This window comes from Megalops cyprinoides, chromosome 11 (genome assembly GCF_013368585.1).
Source record: "Megalops cyprinoides isolate fMegCyp1 chromosome 11, fMegCyp1.pri, whole genome shotgun sequence".
In the NCBI taxonomy this organism is placed as follows: Eukaryota; Metazoa; Chordata; class Actinopteri; order Elopiformes; family Megalopidae; genus Megalops; species Megalops cyprinoides.
The window spans coordinates 12298302-12319503 of NC_050593.1; the positions used below are offsets into that span (position 1 = coordinate 12298302).

The window sequence follows — 21202 nt, forward strand, 5'->3', positions numbered from 1 at the left end:
TCTAACAGGAGCAAAGATGTGAACTTCTCAGAGGAGGGAGTGTGTGTGTGTGTGTGTGTGTGTGTGTGTGTGTGTGTGTGTGTGTGTGTGTGTGTATATACTGTATATGTATGTATGTGTGGGCATGTTTGTACCGTGTGTGTGTGTGCACATGCATTTATTGTGTCTGTGTCTGTGTCTGTGTGTGTGCACGCGCTTGCATGTGTGTGTGTGTGTGTGTGTGTGTGTGTGTGTGTGTGTGTGTGTGTGTGTGTGCGTGTGTGTGTGCGTGTGCGCGCTTGTGTGTGGGTGGGTGTGTGTCTGTGCCAGAGCAGGCTTGGCCCCCGCCCAAACCCAGCTAAATTCAGCCCAAATCACAGGCCTGCTAACCACAGGGTGCTAATTGTAGCGCAGCAGCACCCTGAAAACCTGCTCTTTAAGTCTCTCTCTCTCTCTGTACCCCTCCTTCCCTCTCTCCCTGGAGAGAAGCCGTCCTTTGGCCTGCTTACACAGAACTCCTAGGAATCTTCTGGCTTCCTAGGAACAGGCAACGAGGGAGTGAGAGAAAGGAGTGGTAGAGAGAGGGAGGCAGAGGGAGGACACAGGAAGTGATGTAAATCTCAGTGTCACATTGTGAGTCAGAGCATGAAGGAGGCCAGCACTGCCTACATGTTCACCCTGCTCCCCCACCCCTGTGCAAACCCTCCACCCCCCTCTGAGCTGCACCGTGATTGGCATTGATTGACGATTATTGGTGCTGCAGTGGCAATCGATACAGGACTCCCACTTGGGCGCACCACCATCTCCAGTATGATGGAGAAACCATGACTCCCAGATGTGTGCCACTGTGATAAGAGAGCAGTGAGCCATACGCACGTATGCGATAAGAGTATGAATTATCGTCATCATAAAATCATCATAAAATGATCGTGGTGCCTTACAAGCTCAGCAGTGGAGCATGTAGTTATCTTCACAACCCCACACTTTCAGTTCTGCTTGTCAGGCTCCTCACAGGGTTAGGGTAAGGGTTAATGCCAGTGCCACCTGTTTTATAAAGTATCACCAAGCAGAACAATACTGGGCCTTGCAAAAATTCACTCTTTGACTACACTTTGACTTATGACTCTTCACCTTAGTGAAATGTATAATGTACAGTATTCAGGCTGGCTGTCGGTGTAGTTTTCAGCTTGGTGGGGTTTGGCAACATAAAGGGAGTGAATACATTTAGTAATCTAATTACATAGCATGGAGCAGCCATCATATTGGACATTGCGACTGAGGCTGGGGGCTTTCCCGGGGGGACAAAGTGGTCTTTTTTCATGTGGTATTGTCAGCACTTTGAAGCTGGCCGCGCTGATGAAATGCATGGTGGGAGTGATGTGGTCTTTTCTGCTCTGATTCCTGCTGGTTAGAGCTGCTCTGTCTCCAGGGTTCTCATTAAGGACCTGCCGCAGCATAGGGCTGCACACAGTCGCATACTCCACCTCACTGTCTGTCTCTGTCCGTGGGTCTGTCTCTGTCCGTGGGTCTGTCTCTGTCCGTGGGTCTGTCTCTGTCCGTGGGTCTGTCTCTGTCCGTGGGTCTGTCTCTGTCCGTGGGTCTGTCTCTGTCCGTGGGTCTGTCACTGTCCGTGGGTCTGTCTCTGTCCGTGGGTCTGTCTCTGTCCGTGGGTCTGTCTCTGTCCGTGGGTCTGTCTCTGTCCGTGGGTCTGTCACTGTCTGTGGGTCTGTCTCTGTCCGTGGGTCTGTCTCTGTCCGTGGGTCTGTCTCTGTCCGTGGGTCTGTCTCTGTCTGTGGGTCTGTCACTGTTTGTCTGGTGAGATTCAGCAGTATAAACCCAACAGTATACTGTACTATATTAGTAACAATAGTAAACTGTAGAGGGACATTTTTGTAGCATGAAGTTATGCGTACACCTTATTATGTGTAAAATGTAAGAATGTTACTATATTGTTCTTTGATTTGTGGTATCTGTCAGTTATATAGATACACACACACACACACTCTCTCTCTCTCTCTCTCTCTCTCTCTCTCTCCCTCTCTCTCTCTCTCTCTCTCACTCTCGCTCTCTCTCTCTCTCACTCTCACTCTCACTCTCACTCTCACACTGACACACACACAAATGGGACCAAAGAGTTCATGTTACCCCTGGTGGGGTCATACTGTCAGGCCCTGGATGGAGGACAGCAGGAGAACATTTTTGAGAAAGTTAAAAGAGGATTAAAAGATTAATCTGGGGTTTTAAAAAGGTACGCACGCCCGTGTGTTACGATAAATCTAATGAGAATGACCCTTTGTTTAAAGAGGCCCCCAGAGGGGTTCCAGGAGAAAGTGCTTTTGCGTGCATGCGTGTGTGTGTGTGCGTGCTTGTGTGTGTGTGTGTGTGTGTGTGTGTCATACTTTTATGGAAAATGCAAAATGATGTGACATGCGTCTGAAATCACATCTGATTTTTCACAGAGCAGACGCAGCTCCTCTATGAGTTGGATTGTGTACATCTCACACGAAAGGGTTCGTGTTTACGGGAAGAGAGGCTGGCACATAAATCGCCACTCCCAGCAACAGAATACCGGCGCTGCCTGTTATGACAGCGCACGTGTGCTGTTTATAAAGATGTTGCCAAACTGTTTAAGCAGAGAGAATGATGGGAAAACCGTCTGCATATTTGATGGCTGAGACGGTGGGGTTCAGGAGCACTGAAACAGGGCAGACTCTGCTGTCTGTGTCTGTGTGTACAGTACTACAGTGTGTAAGCAGGTCTTTTTTCCATGACATCAATTAATCATAAGATAACGTAAGTTTGCAGCGCAGGCGTTCCCCCTCTGGACCGTGTTTTCCTTTCTGCGGTTGCGTAATTGTCCTGCTTTCTGGAAAAAAAAAAAAAACGGACAGATCCCTGCCAGAGAGCTCTTGAGGAACTGATCTCATCGGATGAGAAAGCTGTAGAGATTTGAAGTGACTGAACTGATGGAGATTTGGAGGGCGCTTGTGTTCAGCTCACTGTCCCCTGATCCGTTTCTAATGGCCGGGTTCATGCGTCCTGGGAAGTATAAGTGGTTATAACAATCTCCACAAGAGGGCGCTCCTCACTTTCTTTTGTAGCATGTGGGGCTTTAACAGTCTGTGTATAAATGCAGTATGGAGAAGCATGTATCACAGTATGTCACTCACAAATGCAGTCCACACCAGTGATTGGCTGAGCTGATGTTAGCAGCACCTCAGCTAAACCAGAATTTACAGCAGAGCAGTTTGATAACAATGTGGCATGATATCGCTAACTGGATCCCCAATCCCCCCCCCCCCGGCAAGCGTCTGATGTGAGCTCTGGTGGGTACACAGGGCTTGAGCTCTGTGTAAGAAGGGGCCCCTCGTTCCTCCACCGGGGGCTCCGGCCTTTGTTCAGGGCTCTGTGGGGGAGCGGGGGGCCCAGATGGCTGCCACACAGAGATGAACACACTCAAGCAAATTTGCCCTCAAACACTTCGGATCAAGAGGGGATTTAAACTTGGGGGACAAAAAGGGTGTTTAAACATTGCAGAGTCTCATTGCTTATTCCCCACTTACAGCCACACACGTGTTTGGGTGTTTGTAAGAATCCTAAATACTGAGGAGCTGGAATGCTGAGAACTCGAGCAGGAACTCTGTGACCGTGGTGCTTGGGAAAGCTAAGAATGTCGCCCGAGCCCAGGACTGACGCCATGGTGTCTCTCGCAGATGGAGCAGCTGTCGGACGAGGAGCTGGACCACGCCGCTGAGGAAGACAGCGACAAGGAGGATCAGGACCTGGACAAGATGTTCGGGGCCTGGCTGGGGGAGCTGGACAAGCTCACGCAGGTGCGCCCCGCGGCGGCCGTATCTTAGCGGCCGTGTCACAGAGGCGGATGACTCTCAGGAAGATGAAGCGCTGACATTTTGCCATTTTGCTGTGAGCGGCGCTTTAATGAATGTGGTTAGATTGACTCAGGTGATAGTCACAATGAGGATGAGTGATGGTGGTTTTTTTTCCCCAAAAATTACTTTCATTATTCGCGTAACTGCTGTTAACTAATGGGATTCCAGGAAGTGCAACCATTTGGCTTTTCCCTCCAATTATTTTGTCATAATTATCTACTGAAAGGTAAATGGACTTTCAGTGGAGTCAGAGCTATAAATAGTGTCTGTGTCATTCAACAGTGAGTTCATTCAATGAATATGAGTGTGTGGACTTTTTTAACTCACGTCAGCTAACGTGAGCAGCCAAGTGTTCTCTGTAACCCTGACTGTGTCACCTGCAGAGTTTGGATGATGGAAAGTCAGAGAAGCTTCAGAAGGCTCCACTCAGACAGGAGACCAACCTGGCCAACTTCTCCTACAGATTCTCCATGTACAACATCAACGGTGAGTCCTCCCTGTGTTCAGGGGTCCAGAAGGCTGGGCGGCAGGGAGTCTGGGCCTTTTTTCGTGTCCCCTTCTTGAAAGATGTTTGTCAGCATGTCTCTGCGTACAAAAATAGCAGTGTCTCTCTCCCATACAGCTTGTTGTTTCTGTGTGGAACTGTGGACTTTGGTTTGTTGATTTAACACACCCTCCAGAAGTCCATGATTAATCAGCTAATCAGTACACACAGAGCCAGTCGAGTACCGTGGGCTACAGCCTGAAGAAGGCTGGTTGCTGCATTATGTGGGAGGTAACCCTGTTACCCATCACATTAACAGGAGGACCCTGTGATCTGCCATTTCTGTTTAATTGTCACCTCTCCACTATACTAACGTGCCAGTACAATGAAGGCTTTTTAAACAACATGGCTCCCTCTAGTGGACAGCCTTGGGATTGCATGAGGGGATCTGGGCTGTTTTGTTTTCACACTCCATTTTAGGTGATATTCCCCAGTGTTTTGTTAAGCGGCTGGTTTGTTTGCTGTTGCAGAGGCCCTGAACCAGGGGGAGACGGTGGACCTGGACGCGCTCATGGCGGACCTGTGCTCCATCGAGCAGGAGCTGAGCAGCATCGGCAAGCCTAACAGCGGGCCGTCCCGGCTGGGGGTGGCGGGAGAGGCCAAGGGGCGGCAGAAGGCGGCGGGGGGGCGCAGCGGCAGGCACGGGGGCGGCGGCGGGAGCAGCGGGGGCAGCGCCAGCAGCAGTGCCCGGGCCTCCCCCTCCTCCACGGTGCGGGGGGGCAGCGGCCATGCCCGCCCGCTGGCCTCCAACTTCTCCCTGGACGACATCACGGCGCAACTGGAGCAGGCCTCACTGAGCATGGACGAGGCGGCGCGGCAGAGCCTGCCCTCCTCCGTCCCTGCGTCTTCCTCCTCCTCCTCCTCTTCCTCCTACTCCTCCTCCACGCTGCGGCGGCCCTCGTCCTCCTCGTCCTCCTCGCACCACCGGCGGACGGGCTCGGCGGGCGCCGTCAGCGACCACGAGGTGCGCTCCATCAGCCGCTCCTCGCGCTCCAGCATCAACTCCGCCTCCGCCTCCAGCATGGACTCACTCGACATTGACAAGGTGCTGCGGGTGCCTGAGCTGGACGGCCTGACGCAGGCCCCCGCCCAGCAGCCGGCGCCTCAGCCCAGCTCTGAGGTAGGGGCCCGAAACGCGCACCGCCCTCTCGCCCATCTCTGTGATCCTTTCACTTAACCCTGACCAGTCTCTCCCACAGCTGAGTCAACTCTCCCCTTCAAAGAAGTCGTCTGTGCGTCCCTCTCCGTTTGACTCTCAACGTGCTCCTGGTCCCTGTTTTTTGGCAGTCAGTCACACATTTTGTTAACTTTAGTGATGGGGTTGGTAGGGGGGTTGGTTTCCCATAGGTCTCTCTGAAGCGCAGCAGCTCTGAGAGGGAGCCTAGCAGATGCAGAGGAGTCGGAAATTGAGCCCTTTGCGGTTTTAAGATGCTGCAGAGACATGACCGTGGTCCCTCTGGGAGAGGGAGTGAGTACGTGTATTTGTGAGAGGAATTTTCCTGCTCTCTTCAAATGCTCTTGGGAGAAAAAAAAAACAGATGTGAAACCTAAGGGTGCACGTCAGTGAGTAGCCTGGATAATGTTGGAATAGCGTTCTTTTTATATTACCTCAAAAACACAAAATGAAAATTGGCCAGTAATTCTGCTGACATTTTCCCTGCAAAGGAAGGCCAATAACATCTGCTTATTAAAAGTTTTAGCTGAAAACGCACAGCACTTGGTTCAGGTCATGATAATGAGAGCTTTCTGTGGGGAATAGCGTGACGTCTTTAACAATAGCTGAAAGGCAAAATTAGAGCGCAGAAATCTTTTTGAGAGATTGTTATTGAGAGCCCTGTCTCTCTGCTTCGCACAGACAAAATATGTACTGCATACACACACACACACACACACACACACACACACACACACACACACACACACACACACACACGCACGCACGCACAACTCTCTGTAAGAGAATCATTCCCTGCCTAAACTAAGATCCTGGCTTATCTCAGAGTTACCTTTTCCTGATAGTATCAAGATGTGCAGAATGGTAACCATCTGAAATAACAAAGAGCTGTATTATTCACAGAACAGCAAGCTTATTTCTCTCTCTCCAGGGTGGAAACATCGCTATGAAGTGGAGATGTTAACTATCAATACACAAATCTCTTCTCCTCCTCTGAACCACAAGAGCCTGGTGTGAGAGGGTCTGACAGACTATATTTGCATATATATTTCCACATAAAACAGTGGCACAGACACACAGTGCTGTCAGGGGTACTATTAGATGCATACACACACACACACAGTCACACACATGTACTCACACACACACAGAACAACTTCATTGCAGTTGGGGCTGCAGGTGCACACACGCATGCACACACATACAGGAATATGCGCACAGAGTGCACACGCACATACACACACACACACCACACCCTGACATACACATAGAGAACCAGGACCTGGGAGATGTGCAGCTGGACAAAGAGCTGCCAGATGTGGTGATTACGCAGGAGGGTCACAGGTTTAGAGTCTCAGACCCAGACCGGAGCGCAGAGCAAATCTACTTCATAGAGGATTGCAGACTTTATAACTCTCATTTTCATTTATTCAGACATAAAGTGCCAGTGTTTGGCCTAGATGGTTGCTATGTGCCATTTTGGCACAGAAAGCAGCCCCATTAAAGCTACTTTCATTGAACAATTTCTCTAAGTAATAAAAATCCCCCTTTACCAACAGGAGTTGGAGATTGCAGTTACGCATTTGCTAGTCTGTGAGTGTTGCAAGTGAAGGCTTTGTCTATGTCGTCATCATGGTTTTGGATAACCTTACAACAGAGTTCAGTTTGAGCACAGAGATGTCATGCTGGTCTGTTGGTCTCTTCCAATCGATCGGTTTCCACACAGCAGAAGCAAGGCCCAGTGTCAGGTCTCCACCAGGAAGACACAAAGCTCTAGTGCTGTTGCCGTGGAAATGGCAGTGTGTTATGCACCGTTATTTCTAAAATAGCACAGTGTCATATCCCACCATCATTTCTAAAACAGCACAGTGTCATATCCCACCATCATTCCTAAAACAGCACAGTGTCATATCCCACTGTCATTCCTAAAACAGCACAGTGTCATATCCTGTCATCATTCCTTAAACAGCAATGTCATATCCCATCATCATTCCTAAAACAGCACAGTGTCATATCCCACCATCATTCCTGAAACAGAAGTGTCATATCCACTGTCATTCTTAAAACAGCACAGTGTCATATCCAACATCATTCCTAAAACAGCACAGTGTCATATCCACTGTCATTCTTAAAACAGCACAGTGTCATATCCCATCATCATTCCTAAAACAGCACAGTGTCATATCCACTGTCATTCCTAAAACAGCAGTGTCATATCCCATCATCATTCCTAAAACAGCACAGTGTCATATCCACTGTCATTCCTAAAACAGCACAGTGTCATATCCCATCATCATTCCTAAAACAGCACAGTGTCATATCCACTGTCATTCCTAAAACAGCACAGTGTCATATCCCGTCATCATTCCTAAAACAGCACAGTGTCATATCCAACATCATTCCTAAAACAGCACAGTGTCATATCCACTGTCATTCTTAAAACAGCACAGTGTCATATCCCACTGTCATTCCTAAAACAGCACAGTGTCATATCCCATCATCATTCCTAAAACAGCACAGTGTCATATCCCATCATCATTCCTAAAACAGCACAGTGCCATATCCCATCATCATTCCTAAAACAGCACAGTGTCATATCCCACTGTCATTCCTAAAACAGCACAGTGTCATATCCCACCATCATTCCTGAAACAGCACAATGTTCATATACTGTCGCTCCTAAAAAGACACAAGGTCAGGGGGAAACAATCCAGATGGCACAGTGAAATGAAGAGTTCCTCTGGTTATGGTCACCGTGTTCTGCACTGGCCCCTGTCCTCTTCCACTTCCTAGTAATAACTCCGCATGACCCTGCAGAATGGCTGGGTGTGAGCTTTGAACATACACACACAAGTGACTTGTGCATGGTACTGTAATTAAAACGTGTATTAACATGTGGTGCTTATAAGTTCTGTGTAAACCTATGTTGCATGTACAGTTTTATGTGACTAAGAGGCAAGGTAAGGTAAGAAGTGATTAGAGGGCATGGAGTGATGCGAGTTGCTGTCTTGGCTGTTGCTATGTAACACGTGCTTGCTGTGCTCCCCTGTGGGCCCTCTCGAACCCTGAACCCCTACCCCCGCAGTCAGGCTGCAGCTTAGTCTCTCGCTCCGTAATTATAGCCCCCCCCCCCCCCCCCCCCTTGCTCTGGTCCATCTTAAGAGCAGGAAAAGGAGGGAAACGTGATCAGGAGTGCAGCTGGTGTTTCTTTGACATCAGAAGCACAGTGAGCAGACACTCCTCCTCAGAGAGGCGGAGTCTGACCAGAGAAATTCCAATTGGACAGGGCAGGTAAGGATATGAGGTTCTGATTGGCCATAAGCATACAACAGGCCAGGCATTCTGATAAGGCTGCCACAGTATTCCCAGGCTTCAGTCTCATGCTGCTCCTGGCAACGTACAGTACCTCCCCAAGTTAAGCGACACTTATGACAGTCTGATCTGCAGCCTGACTGAAAGGTTTCTCTCTCCTCCTGTCCTCCTGCACGCTTACGTGGTGTCTCTTTTTGCCCCTTTCCTCGCACGTCACACCTTCCCCTTCCCAGCATGCCTTGCTGCGATGGCCCAGCGGTAGGCAGGCCAGACGGCACCTTGACTTTGGCTCTCAGGAAGTGGAAGTGGATCTGAGCACTGTAAGTCTGCGCATCAGTGTACTAGTCTCACAGCCTTGTTCTAACCGTGACTTCCGCAGCTCGGACAGAAACAGAACCCTTTAAATCATGTATTATATTAAATGGACACTTTCATGTGAATGTGGTAACAAGTCATCAGTGTGAGATTTACCATGTGCGTGCACGGGCGTGTGTGGTCGTGCGTGTGTGTGTGAGTGTGTGCGTGTACATGCGTGACAACACATGCAAATGTGTGGGTCTGTGTGTAGGTGTGTGTACATGAGCATGCATGTATGAGCATGCATGTGTGTGTGTGTAAACATATATATGTGTATGTGTATAACCATGTATGTGTGTGTTGTGTGTACATGTGTGTATGAGCATGTATGTATGTGTTGTGTGTAAGTGTGTGTATAAGCATTTGTGTGTGTGTGTGTGTGTGTGTGTGTGTCTATAATCGTGTGTATAGTGTGTGTTTGTGTGTGGTGCTGAGTCTCTGGCCCCTGCAGTCTCTCCAGATTAAGTAAGTGGTGTGAATAGGCTGAGGGCAGTGAAGGCACTGCGGCTGCTGGACGCTTCAGTGTGCTGACAGCTCTCTCTCTCTGCCCTAGCAGCAGGGCCCTCAGATAATGGCTCTGCTCTAGCACTGTCTTATCCATCTACAAAGGCTCTCTATGGCCACTCATCCACTTGGGGTCATAGGATCACAAACTAGGGACCAGGGACATTAATATGAAACTAGCGTGCTGAAAGCATGGTTGTGAAATACCAAACAAGAAGTAGCCCTGTGAGTAAATAGAGCTGCTTGTTTTTAGTTGGGGTCTAATAAGTGTATGTGTCTCATTCCGTCTTAACCCCATTTTAAGATCTGTGCCTGAACTCAAGAGTTCCTGGTGTTTTTCCATACTTTACTCTGAGAAGAGATCTCTGGCTCTTGACATTACTGTAGACTCCACCCAAGTTGAGAGCTGTTGCCCAAGAGGGTGTGTGCATGTGTGCAGGTGTGGGTGCTTGCTTGCGTTTACAAGTTTGTGTTCATGTGTTTATACGCCACTGTATGTGCATGTGCTTGTGTGGGAGTGTCTGTGTGTGTTTGTACTTGTGTGCATTTATGCGTATGTGCATGCATGTGTTCATATGCCTATGTGTTTGTGTGCGTGCGTGTGCGTGCGTGTGTGTGTGTGTGTGTGTACACGTGTGCACGCAGTGGGCAGGACCGTCTCCGGAGGTGTGGGCGTGTCTGGGAAAACAGAACGCTCATTAATAATGCAGCTGGCACAGGAGCCAGCAGGCTTTCAGGACACACACGTCCATGCAGCTGTCTGCACAAACACACACCATCTAAGAATGGGACGCTTATGCAACACAGCCCCCGCGGCTTGTTTTTCGTCTGGGCATTTGTGTGTGCCATTGTGTATGATGGGGTCCCAGAGTGGTGGTGGGGGGGGGTGATAACAACACGCTTCATTTCAATAATTCATTTCAATAATTGACCCAGGTTGTTTTTGGGCAAGGCAACAACCCTGTATTAGCGAAGTATGTCACTGTGACACTCACAAGCCTCCAAAATTAAGTCATTTAAATTTCATTCATATTTTTAATTATTTGCTTATGAGAATCCCTTTTTCATGGCTGTTCACATAGCTTAACTTTCACATATTTTTCTTCTATTTACTGAAGCAGGGAAGTACATGATTGAGCTGTACTGATTAAAGCCAGTTTTTCTTCAAAGCGGTTTGCTGCTCTTTATATGAAATTGGATGAGCCCTAAATATTGTGTCCTTAAAGAAAGAAAAAGTGCTTCCAGTTAGTCTACTTAAGCAGACCATCAATCACTAGCCATTCTGTAAGGTTTTTCCAATCAGGGTGATGGCCATTGATGGGTAAATACATGGTGGTTGCTTTGGGAAGCTGGGGTGGGACTTAAGGGGTCTCTTTTCTTCCAGCTGTTGATGATCCTGATCAGTGTCCACAGCCTTGGATTTCTGTGCTTCCACGCTTTTTTTAAAAATCAAAAGCGTTTTATATCTGATGTTCATTGCACTGACCTCTCCTCTCTTGTTGGTTTCTCTCTCTGTGGTTTCTGCTCCAAGCACTCCTATCTGGACAGGGAAACCTCCCTCATTCTGACAAACATAGCAGGGAAGCCTTCTCACTTGCTGACCAAGGTGACACCTCCTTTCGCTTCTCTCTCCTGCTTGTGCACGCTTCTCCGTTTCGGCCTGCTCCATAAGCCCATACCCTCACACCACGGCGAACACCCCTCCACCGCGAGGGCATGACCTCTGACCTCTGACATCTCAAATTGATAATACAGTATTATAATTTAGGTTCTGTCTTTTAATTGGCGAACAGACAGTGACACAAACTAGAAGTAAATGCAGGAAGTCTTTACAGATGAAATTCATATCAAATCTGAAGAAAAACTTTTTTTCTTCTTCAAAATTCAGATATGTTGGCATGTCTGCCAAATCAAGTGAAACCCAAAGTTAGACTCATTGCCAGGAGATGTGTATTAACAGGACAGCAGTGTGTTCAGAGGACAGCGGTGTGTTCAGACGACAGTGGTGTGTTCAGAGGACAGCGGTGTGTTCAGACGACAGTAGTGTATTAACAGCACAGCAGTGCGTTCAGAGGACGGCGGTGTGTTGGGCTTCTGTCTCTCATTGCTCCCATTTCCTCTGAATGCTCCTTAAACCCTGCTCCCACCCTCACCTGCACGCCTGACCTCTGACCCTCTGACTCCTCCTCCCTGTAGCACCCCTGTACCCCTGTACTGTTCCCGCCCCTCCCCGGTATCGTCACTCCTCTCACTGCTGAGGAGAACCCGCAGTGATGTGTCCTGCGGTACAGCTTGTTCAGTGTTTGCTCTTACGATGGACTGTTTGTTAATGTGCATCATTCCATGCATTCAGTGGTAACCGTCCTGTGAATGCTTTGCAGAAATGCATTCTGGGTATGAAGCATGAGCATGTCAGTGCTGACCCATGTAAACATGAGCTTGAACTCAGCTTGTGTGTGGTTTTTTCCACGGTGTTCAAGAATGAGCTGTGCTTTTTTGTGGTGTGTTGTGGGGGTGTGTGTGGGGGGGTTATTTACTTATTTATTTATTTATCTATTTGGATAAAATATGGGGTTGGAAACTACTTCCAGGCTTTTCAATGGGGAACTCATTAAGATTTTAGTAATAGGTAAGTAATAGGTTAAGACGTTAACTCATTTGATTATCTGTAATTTAAAAGCATCGTGAGTAACTTTAATAAAATCTTGGATGTGATGAGAACTGAATACCCCTTGCAGCCATAGAGTGCACCTTTCCTTGTCTGGGGGGAAAAAGAAAATCCAAACCGACTTTAGAAAGGTAGCGCTACCAGCAGTGTTTCTGTGTAACCAGGTTAGCTGTGTCACATCCTGGATTGAGTGTGTTTCCTCAGAGGTGTGAGGTCAGGAAGACATCTCTGCTTTTGTATTTTGTTAGATTAACAGAAAGGATGGAAAACTGTGGATGGACAGCATTTGTCAAAAACAAGATTATCACAGTATCATAAGTGTAGGTATAGTATGACTATGTACAGAAATGACCATATTGCCCAGAAGAATTATCATATTACCACAGAAAATAAATATTTGACTCAAGCTCGAATCAAGATCAAGGTCAAAACACTGGTGTAAAGAATCTGTGTCTATGTTTTTGGATTATTCAGTTTTAGTTTTTTTCTTTCAATTCAGATTTTTGATTTTGATTTTTGATTGACTTTTTTTAAATTACTGAAGTGATCAGGCTCTGAAAACACGCAGGCTGAAATTGCCTGCGGCCTGGGAGAGAGGAGCTGCTAACGACATCACTTCCTCTTTTCTTTCATCTTGGGGAAGGTATTTGTATTTTGACACCTTGACATCAGGAAGCTGGCCCAGTTATTCATGGCTGCCCACCTGGCGCGGGCTCCTCTTTTCTGTTTGTGCACCGCTGTGTCACACACTTCCCTTTGTCTCTCTCCATCTCTGCATCTCCGTCACACCCTCTAATCTGAAAAGCCATCCCTCGTTCCACTCCCCCTCCCTTTCTCCCTCCCTCCCTCCATACCCACTCTCTCTAGCAGACAACAGCCACTGGCAGCCTGGACAATTTCCCATCATGCCTTGGGGACGCACCTGCTCTGTGTTGATTTTATCTCAGCCTCTCATGGACAGAATGGTGCTGTTTGTTTTAATTCCCATTGTCATTTTATTTTGCCACCAGTAATGAGCAGTGCACAATGGTAAACGATAAAAGCAAAGAGCCCAGTGAGAGAGCTTCCTGAGACCCTGGTGGTTGTTTATGAGAACCAAAGACAACAGGACTGTAGATGTTTAGGGACCAAGGGCCCTAGAGAGAGACATATGTTTATGAAGACCATAGATAGTCATGAAAACTGATAGGAGGAGGACCATAGGTGCTTGAGAACTGAGAGCAGCGGGACCATAGATATTCATGAAGACTGATAGCAGGAGGACCATAAGTGCTTGAGAACTGACAGCAGCAGGACCATAGATATTCGTGAAGACTGATAGCAGGAGGACCATAAGCGCTTGAGAACTGAGAGCAGTGGGACCACAGATATTCATGAAGACTGATAGCAGTAGGACTATAGGTGCTTGAGCACTGATAGACTGTAGCTACTCGTATTCATGAAGACCAATGGCAGGATAGAGATGCACTGCTAAATACAGCATTATCTGGCCTTGCTGGGAAAAGAGGCACTACAAAGAGTTGGTGTATAGAGCTCAGTGAGCTTAAGGAAATCCAAGTGCCTTTCACTTTATGCAGAGTGCAATTAATATGCAGGGGATGTAATTACACTTTGCATCTCATGGGGGATCCCTGTATTGCGGATCATTAGAATGGGACCGCCATTGGAGGAGGACTCTGGTTAATCAGCACAGCTGTGTGTGTCTGGTAGCATTTCCAAGTAATTAACAACCAAATCTGCCGCTCTTTGATGTCAGGGCTAATTTAAAAATTTACTCTGGGCGCGTTGACTTCCTGCGTCTGTTTTTGAAAAAAAAAAAATAACGTTGAAAAGGGAGAATCTCTAGCCTAATGTTTTTTTTGAAAGTGTCTGAAGTACGAACTAACCTGCAGTTTAAAGCGTCACCCCTGCAATGTTAGGTCTGCAGGGACGCTCAGGTGCGGAGCTTGTATACACAGGAGAGCTTTTAAGTGTCTGTGTGGCGGCGCGCCCGGCACTGGGCTGCCTATGCATGGAGCATTAATATGTATTGCCCCACTTTCTCTCCACGTTATGTGAGTCAGAACATCCGATTATGCATGCCACAGCGAACCGGGAGGGAGAGGGAAATGCAACATCTTCAAAGAGAGTGGGGTGGGGGTCGTTGATTCAGTTATTTATTTATTTATTTATTTTTAGCTAGCGTAGCGGAGCCTCTTGATTTCTGTCTCGGGAGCGTCGTCTCAATGGGGGGAAAAATGAGACCGTTTACCGTAACGCTGGGAAACGCACGCGGAGGAGGATTTCTGCCTGGTGACAGGAACGGAGACGCTGTCTGCAGGGGGGCTCTGTGTCTGTCATCGTAGGCATAGTTTATTTTGAGGGGAAGGGGGCATTCCCCACCCATACTTTTTTCGACGACAGACATTTGATGCCAGTCCCTCCAAAAACACTGACCCCCCCCACACACACACACACACACACACACACACACACACACACATATATACATGCATCACAGTTTTTGAAATTACCCCTACACCCATTTTTGTCATTATAATCTTTGTCGTCATCCCAGTCTCTCGTCAGTCCATATCATCATCCCTCAGCTGAATAAACAGGGTCCCATCTCCATGAGCAATCCACTTTGTGCACCGGATTAACACTTACATGGCATTAAAAGCCTGTCATGTATTTATCTCTTTATCCATTAATTTCCTGCCCCTGGTCCAAAGGCAGCCATGTGGAAAGGTTTTGGGGGGGGTGTGGGGGTGGTGGTGGTGTAGGTGGTGCTGGTAAGAGGTTTGGCTCTTAATTCCACCCCCTGCCCCACCCACTACACCCCATTCATCCCTGCCTTTTTCCTTGCCGAATTTTGGAGACCCCGCAGCTGGTGAGGGGGAACCGACCTGCCCCTGAGATGAGTAGGGCAGAGGAGAGAGGTGCGTCCACTTGCCCCCCCACCCCACCCTGCAGCTGCCTTATTCAGTGCAGTTTGGAAGGGGATTACTCTCTGGGACTGGGCACGCTCCCAGAGCTCAACAGCTGCTCCAGGAGAAGAAAGGCAGCAGAGAGAGAGGGAGACAGAGAGAGAGTGTGTTCAGAGAGAGAGAGAGATCAAAATGAAGACAGAGAGCTGGAGAGAGTGTTTAGTGAGAGAAATGGAGAGTGTGTAGAAGGGGAGGGGTCAGCAGTTTCCCATTCTCTTTCTGTGTAACAGATTAGGAGATTGACACGGTTCTCTCTCCCTCCCTTTCTCTCTGTCCCTTACTCTGTCCATCCAGCCCTCTCTCTCTCGCCCTCCCTCCCTCCCTCCCTCCCTCCCTCCCTCTCTCTCTCTCTCTCTCTCTCTCTCTCTCTCTCTCTCACTCTCCCCTGTCTCTCTCTCTCTCTCCTCCCTTTCTCACTCTCCCCATTTCTCTCTCTCTCTCCCCTTCTTTCTCATAGTGATGTCTTTTGTTCGCACATGTAGTTCTCGCAGGGATCTCTCCCGGAGCACAAGCGCCAGCCGCCAGTCGCCCAGCTCCATCGGGGTGTCACCTCAGCATCGCAGGGACAGGCGCTCCTACGGGGAGAGAGACAGAGAGCGTGGTGCGCGTGTTTAACCCCGCGCGGGCAGGATCGGGAGCAGTTGCGTTTGGCTTTGTTGCGGTTTGCCTCTGGAGGAAGTGTAGGCGTGCTTTCCTTTATTCTGGCTGACTTGTTTCCAGAGCTTGTCTGCGTGATAGTGGTGCTGTCTCACCTGGACCCGATTAAGGCTCAGTAATAGACACCTAAGGAATTCCTCGGCGTTGGTGCTGCAGGAAGTGTTTGCACCTTACCAAGGGTTTTTGTTTGTTTCCATTTTTGGTGGAAGGTGCTCCTGCTCCTTCCTGTGCAGTTGAGCTTCCACCACCACAGCAGCAGCTTCTGATAATCTGCTGCGGAAATCTGACCAAAGGCTCGGACATCCCGAATTTTAAACTTGTTTGGGAGGTGATTAACAGGACAATTTCAGCAAAAGGATCATTTTTAACAGCCATTTCTATGAAGGACTGCTCCAAAAATGTTACCCAGACAGAAATTTTGTGCTGGAAGCACTGATCCATTCTGCAACTTTTAATGGTTTGTTGTGACCAGGACTGATTCAGATATCTGAGGGAATCAACACAGAAGCACTGCTGGTTGAGACAGGGGAGGACAGAAAGACTGTGACCATGGCTTTATGTTGGAGGAGTCAGGTGGGTGATGAACCTGGGTGAACTCCACTGTGTTGGTGTGATCACATCGACTTTCACCAGAGTTCTAGACGTCGGCTTCAGTTTTCCAGTGAGGAAATTGTTGGAGAAAGCTGGATTGGCATAGGAATAGTGCTGGGGTTTTTTTGTGGTCTGTGTTTTTGTCATTTCTTATTTAACAGAGTTGTGTGTCTGTAGGAGGAGCAGGCGGCCAAGCTGAAGGCTGAGAAGATTCGAGTGGCTCTGGAAAAGATCAAGGAGGCACAAGTGAAAAAAGTGAGTCTTCCCCGATCTTCCCCGGGTGGCACAGACACACAGGTGAAACGTGTGCATGCGTTACGCGCACACACAACACATACACAGGTAAACACACTTCCTGGGCTGGTACCATGCTCCTGGTATTTATTGCTCTGTGCTCGGCTCTCCGATTCTGAGATCATGGAGCACAGCACGTTTCTCCTTGATTTGCTCTCAGGGAAATATCGGATGCACACTGCAGAAATAGGTCATTGTAGCATTTGTGTGTGTCTGCGTGTGTGCGTGAGTGTGTGTGTGTGTGCGTGTGTGTGTGTGCGTGTGTGTGTGCGCGTGTGTATTTATATATATGTGTGTCTGTGTGTGTGTGTGTGTATTTATATATATGTGTGTCTGTGTCTGTGTGTGTGTGTGTATGTATATATATATATATATATATATATATGTGTGTGTGTGTGTGTGTGTGTGTGTGTGTGTCTCTGTCTGTGTCTGTGTATGTGTGTCTCTCTCTGTGTCTTTGTGTGCATGTGTGTGTGTGTGTGTCTCTGTGTCTGTCTGTGTGTGTGTGTGTCTGTGTGTGTGTGTGTGTATGTGTGTGTCTCTGTGTGTCTGTGTTTGTCTGTGTTTGTCTCTGTGTGTCTCTCTGTGTCTGTGTGTGTGTCTGTGTGTGTGTGTCTGTGTGTCTCTGTGTGTCTGTGTGTGTGAGAGCAAGACAGAGATAAAGGCACACAGTCCGTCACACTGCTATCCCTTCAGCAATACCATTTGATGTTTGATCTGCTCTTTCTCCCCGCCTGCACCACAGCGCTTAAACTGCGGCTTCGATCTGAAAGGACCCCTTCCTCATTAATGCAGAGCTAATCTTACCCCCTTCTGAAACTGGTTTGCGTAATTAAATCACTTGTGTTGGATGTGGAGGGCTGGTATTTCAGCGCGTTTCATCAGCATGGCTGGGCTGAGCGCGTAACCGTGTGAAGCTCTCTGACACTCTGCTCCGAGGGGAGAAGACAAAAGCAGCCATCACGCTCACAGGCATGATAAAGATTACAACAAGAGACCCGGAAAGCACCGGAAGGGGAAAGTGGCACTGGAATGAACCGTGAAGGATGTAGAGGGGGGAGACGGTATCGGCCACCTTAAAATGGAAGCCTCCCGAGTGGCTGCTTAAATGATGTGTGAGCAGTGGTCATGTATTCTGGTGTGCTCTGTGTGTGTGTGTGTGTGTGTGTGTGTATGTGTGTCAGGCTCTTTTATGGGTCAGCGTTACAGTCCATGTAAGCTCAGACAGGCCATGCCATTGCCAGCAGAGTTTAGTAATCACACAGCTCCTACAGCTAAATCCAGATCCGAGAGTGAGGGCTGAGGGCTGAGGGATTAGCACACCGCTTTCCTCGCTCTCTACGATGAGAAAGGGGGAGGGGGGGGGGTGGCAGCAGCACGTGCCAGCTGACCTTCAAAGATCTAGTAGGACCCCTGGCACGGGTGTCCAGTAATCTGCCTATCAAATGGAGCTCTGCCACATTCGCTGGAAAGGAGTGGAGGAGGAGCTCAGAGAGAGAGAGAGAGCGCGAGGGAGAGGGAGAGCGGGAGTCTGATTATCGCTCTGATCCCGCTGCACCTCTGGCAGGGAGGCAGTCAAGGCCATGTCCCCCCTCGGTCTCTGTTTCTCCCAAGATCCTTCACTCTCCACCTTCAGATTAAGCAGCCCTTCAGTGCAGTGCAGCAGTTGTCCCACTTCATAGAAACCACACGTTTTTTTTTCAATCTGCCACAGTGAGGTGACAGTACCGGTACAGATAGACAGTATCATTTGTAATTCACTTTGTCACCATTTTATGTCCTGTTCTTGATAACAGTAAGGAGTATAATGGGGTTATGCTTAATAATGGATCTTAAAACAGCCACAGCACTGGCAAGTCAGGCAGCACATGAAAGCTAGCTTTGAGCATCTGATGATTATGAATGTCAAGCAACAACCTTCAGTGAATAAATACAGTTCAGCTTCAGTACACTTTTGAGGAAGAGCTACAAAATTGGATCTTATGGCATCCATGTGGATGGAATTCACAATCATGTGTCTCTGTGATTGGAATTCAGAATCGTGTTTCCATGCGATTGGAATGTAGAATCCTGTCTCTCAGTGGTGAGAATACATTAAGATCGTTATCATGGGCATGATGAGCAATGAGCGATCAGTGAGTTCTGATTGGTTCAAGGTTCTGTTTGTGGTATTTTCATTCATACTAGATAGTATTGACTAGTATTGACTTTAATGCTGCCCAAGGGAGGGAATTTTCGTGCAGATATGTAGGTTACTCCATTTCATTCCATCTTTCCCCGTGGTAGATGAAAAGGCAGACGGTGATAATATGTTGCCTGGGGTCTGATCAATAGACAAAGGGTTTTGCTGAATGTAATAAAATGAAAGTATGCCAAGCCGAGCATTATTTAAACTAATGCTCCACAAATGCCTGTGCTGGAATGGGGGGCTGCAGATGCTTTTGGAAATATATTTTGCTAATCACTCTGCTCCACTGAGAGGGCCATTCAGCGTGTGTTTATTGCTATAGAGAATTTCTGGGCGGCATTGCCATATTCTTCTCACTATTTACTGACTGCCCATATTAATGATATACCACCAATAGGGCAATGCACTGGGAGAAAAATCGTTTTTCAATCAAGGAATTTACTTGTTAATCAATGCCAGTAGGGCTAATAATGTAAAGTAATGCTTTCTTTTTTGGAGTAGGGTCTGAAATCTATTGCAAATTGTAAATAAAGTTTAAAGCTGTGTCACCGCTGCTTTGTCTTTTGCTGACTGCCACAGCCAGTAATGCAGTCACCACAGTACTGAAGCAGCATTCTCTAGCTGCAGCACTGCATGCTCCTACAGTCAAAATGAGACCCCTTTCCCCATTATGAGACAAGAGAGGTCACTGTCCATGTACTTCTGTTTGTGTGTGAAGCTCTCCGGTGTTAAATGACGCGCTCTCCTGTCCACAGCTGGTGATCCGTGTGCACATGTCGGACGAGAGCTCCAAGACCATGATGGTGGACGAGCGGCAGACGGTCAGGCAGGTGCTGGACAGCCTCCTGGACAAGTCCCACTGCGGCTACAGCCCCGACTGGTCGCTGGTGGAGACCATCAGCGAACTGCAGATGGGTGAGCGGCACGCGCAGCCCTGCCTCTATCCCACAATGCACCGCGGCGTGGTCACCCTCGCATTCTCCTGCACTGTAAAAGACCAATCTGCTGCAGCACTGGGAGAGGACTGCAGCTGCTGTGTATGCATTTTGTCCGGTTTTTGGGGGGGAGGGGTGGATGTGTCCTCTCTCTCTGTCCGCCATTATGCCGGTGAATCAGCAGGCCCAGCTGCGTTTGAGCTCCTCCACGGCCTCGCTCTGCCCCTGGCACCGCCTGCAGAGGTACAATAGTGTCAAAACAGACACTGTTTCTCACACAGGATATTTAACAGGGCACACACAACCGCGCAGTCTCTCTCACGCACAAAAGGAGAGGGGAAGTTATATAAGTGAACTAATGAATGCATCCCAGGAGCGACACAGCCCCTTCAGTAAGACGGGGCTGAAACAGGGAGAGCTGTGTGCGTTCCGACTCCCCCAGTGTCACCACTGCAAGCGCGGATGCCGCCTTCAAGCGCCTCATTTTTCATTTATGATGCGTCTCCTGCCACGCTGGATGGCTCCATTTTACTGTATGTGTCCAGACCTACAGATTAGCATTAAAAATGTATGAACCCCCCCCCCCCCGGGGGGTGTTTCGCCACACACCAGCAGGATTACTGGCGGGGATCCTGTGTGTGCCGTGCTTTGAGGAGGGTGGCTGGCAGTAATGTGCTTTGTTTATGCCCCCTTTTACAGAGATGCAGAGGTGGGTTTGAGAGAGGCTGTTTGGGGATACTGGGTCCCCAGTCTGTCTCCCTTGCTGCCCTCTCTCTCTCTCTCTCTCTCTCTCTCTCTCTCTCTCTCTGCCCGCTCTTTGTTCTGTTTCTTCCTTCCTGCCTCCCCCCCAGTCCTTCCATCTTTCTTTGTTTGGGTGCAGCAGAAGTGTTGGGTACAGCAGAAGTGTTGGATGCAATAGTGTCTGCTCCTGTAATGTTGAGTGCGGTAATGTTGGAAGCAGTAGTGCCAAGTGTGGTACAGTTAGGTGAGGTAGTGTTGAGCGTGGCAGTGTTGGGTGTTACAGTGTTAGGTGGAGTAGTGTTGGGTGCAGCTGCAGAATGAGCCTGTTCCCCTCTTGGAGTGAGAGTATGGCCAGATCATAGGTCGCTCCCGGGGTAATGAGGATGATGTGATGAAATG

At 48.4% G+C, this 21202-nt stretch overlaps 1 protein-coding gene across 1 annotated transcript in view; it reads left to right on the top strand.

Annotated features, from left to right (window-relative positions):
* The window catches only part of LOC118785478 (ras-associated and pleckstrin homology domains-containing protein 1-like), a 72130-nt gene that overhangs the window by 39361 nt on the left and 11567 nt on the right, over nucleotides 1–21202 (top strand). The window contains exons 3-8 of the mRNA XM_036540153.1: nucleotides 3693–3812; nucleotides 4253–4355; nucleotides 4884–5533; nucleotides 11292–11366; nucleotides 16823–16900; nucleotides 19883–20042. Coding sequence (XP_036396046.1) covers nucleotides 3693–3812; nucleotides 4253–4355; nucleotides 4884–5533; nucleotides 11292–11366; nucleotides 16823–16900; nucleotides 19883–20042 — 1186 coding nt within the window. The remainder of the gene's footprint in view (nucleotides 1–3692; nucleotides 3813–4252; nucleotides 4356–4883; nucleotides 5534–11291; nucleotides 11367–16822; nucleotides 16901–19882; nucleotides 20043–21202) is intronic.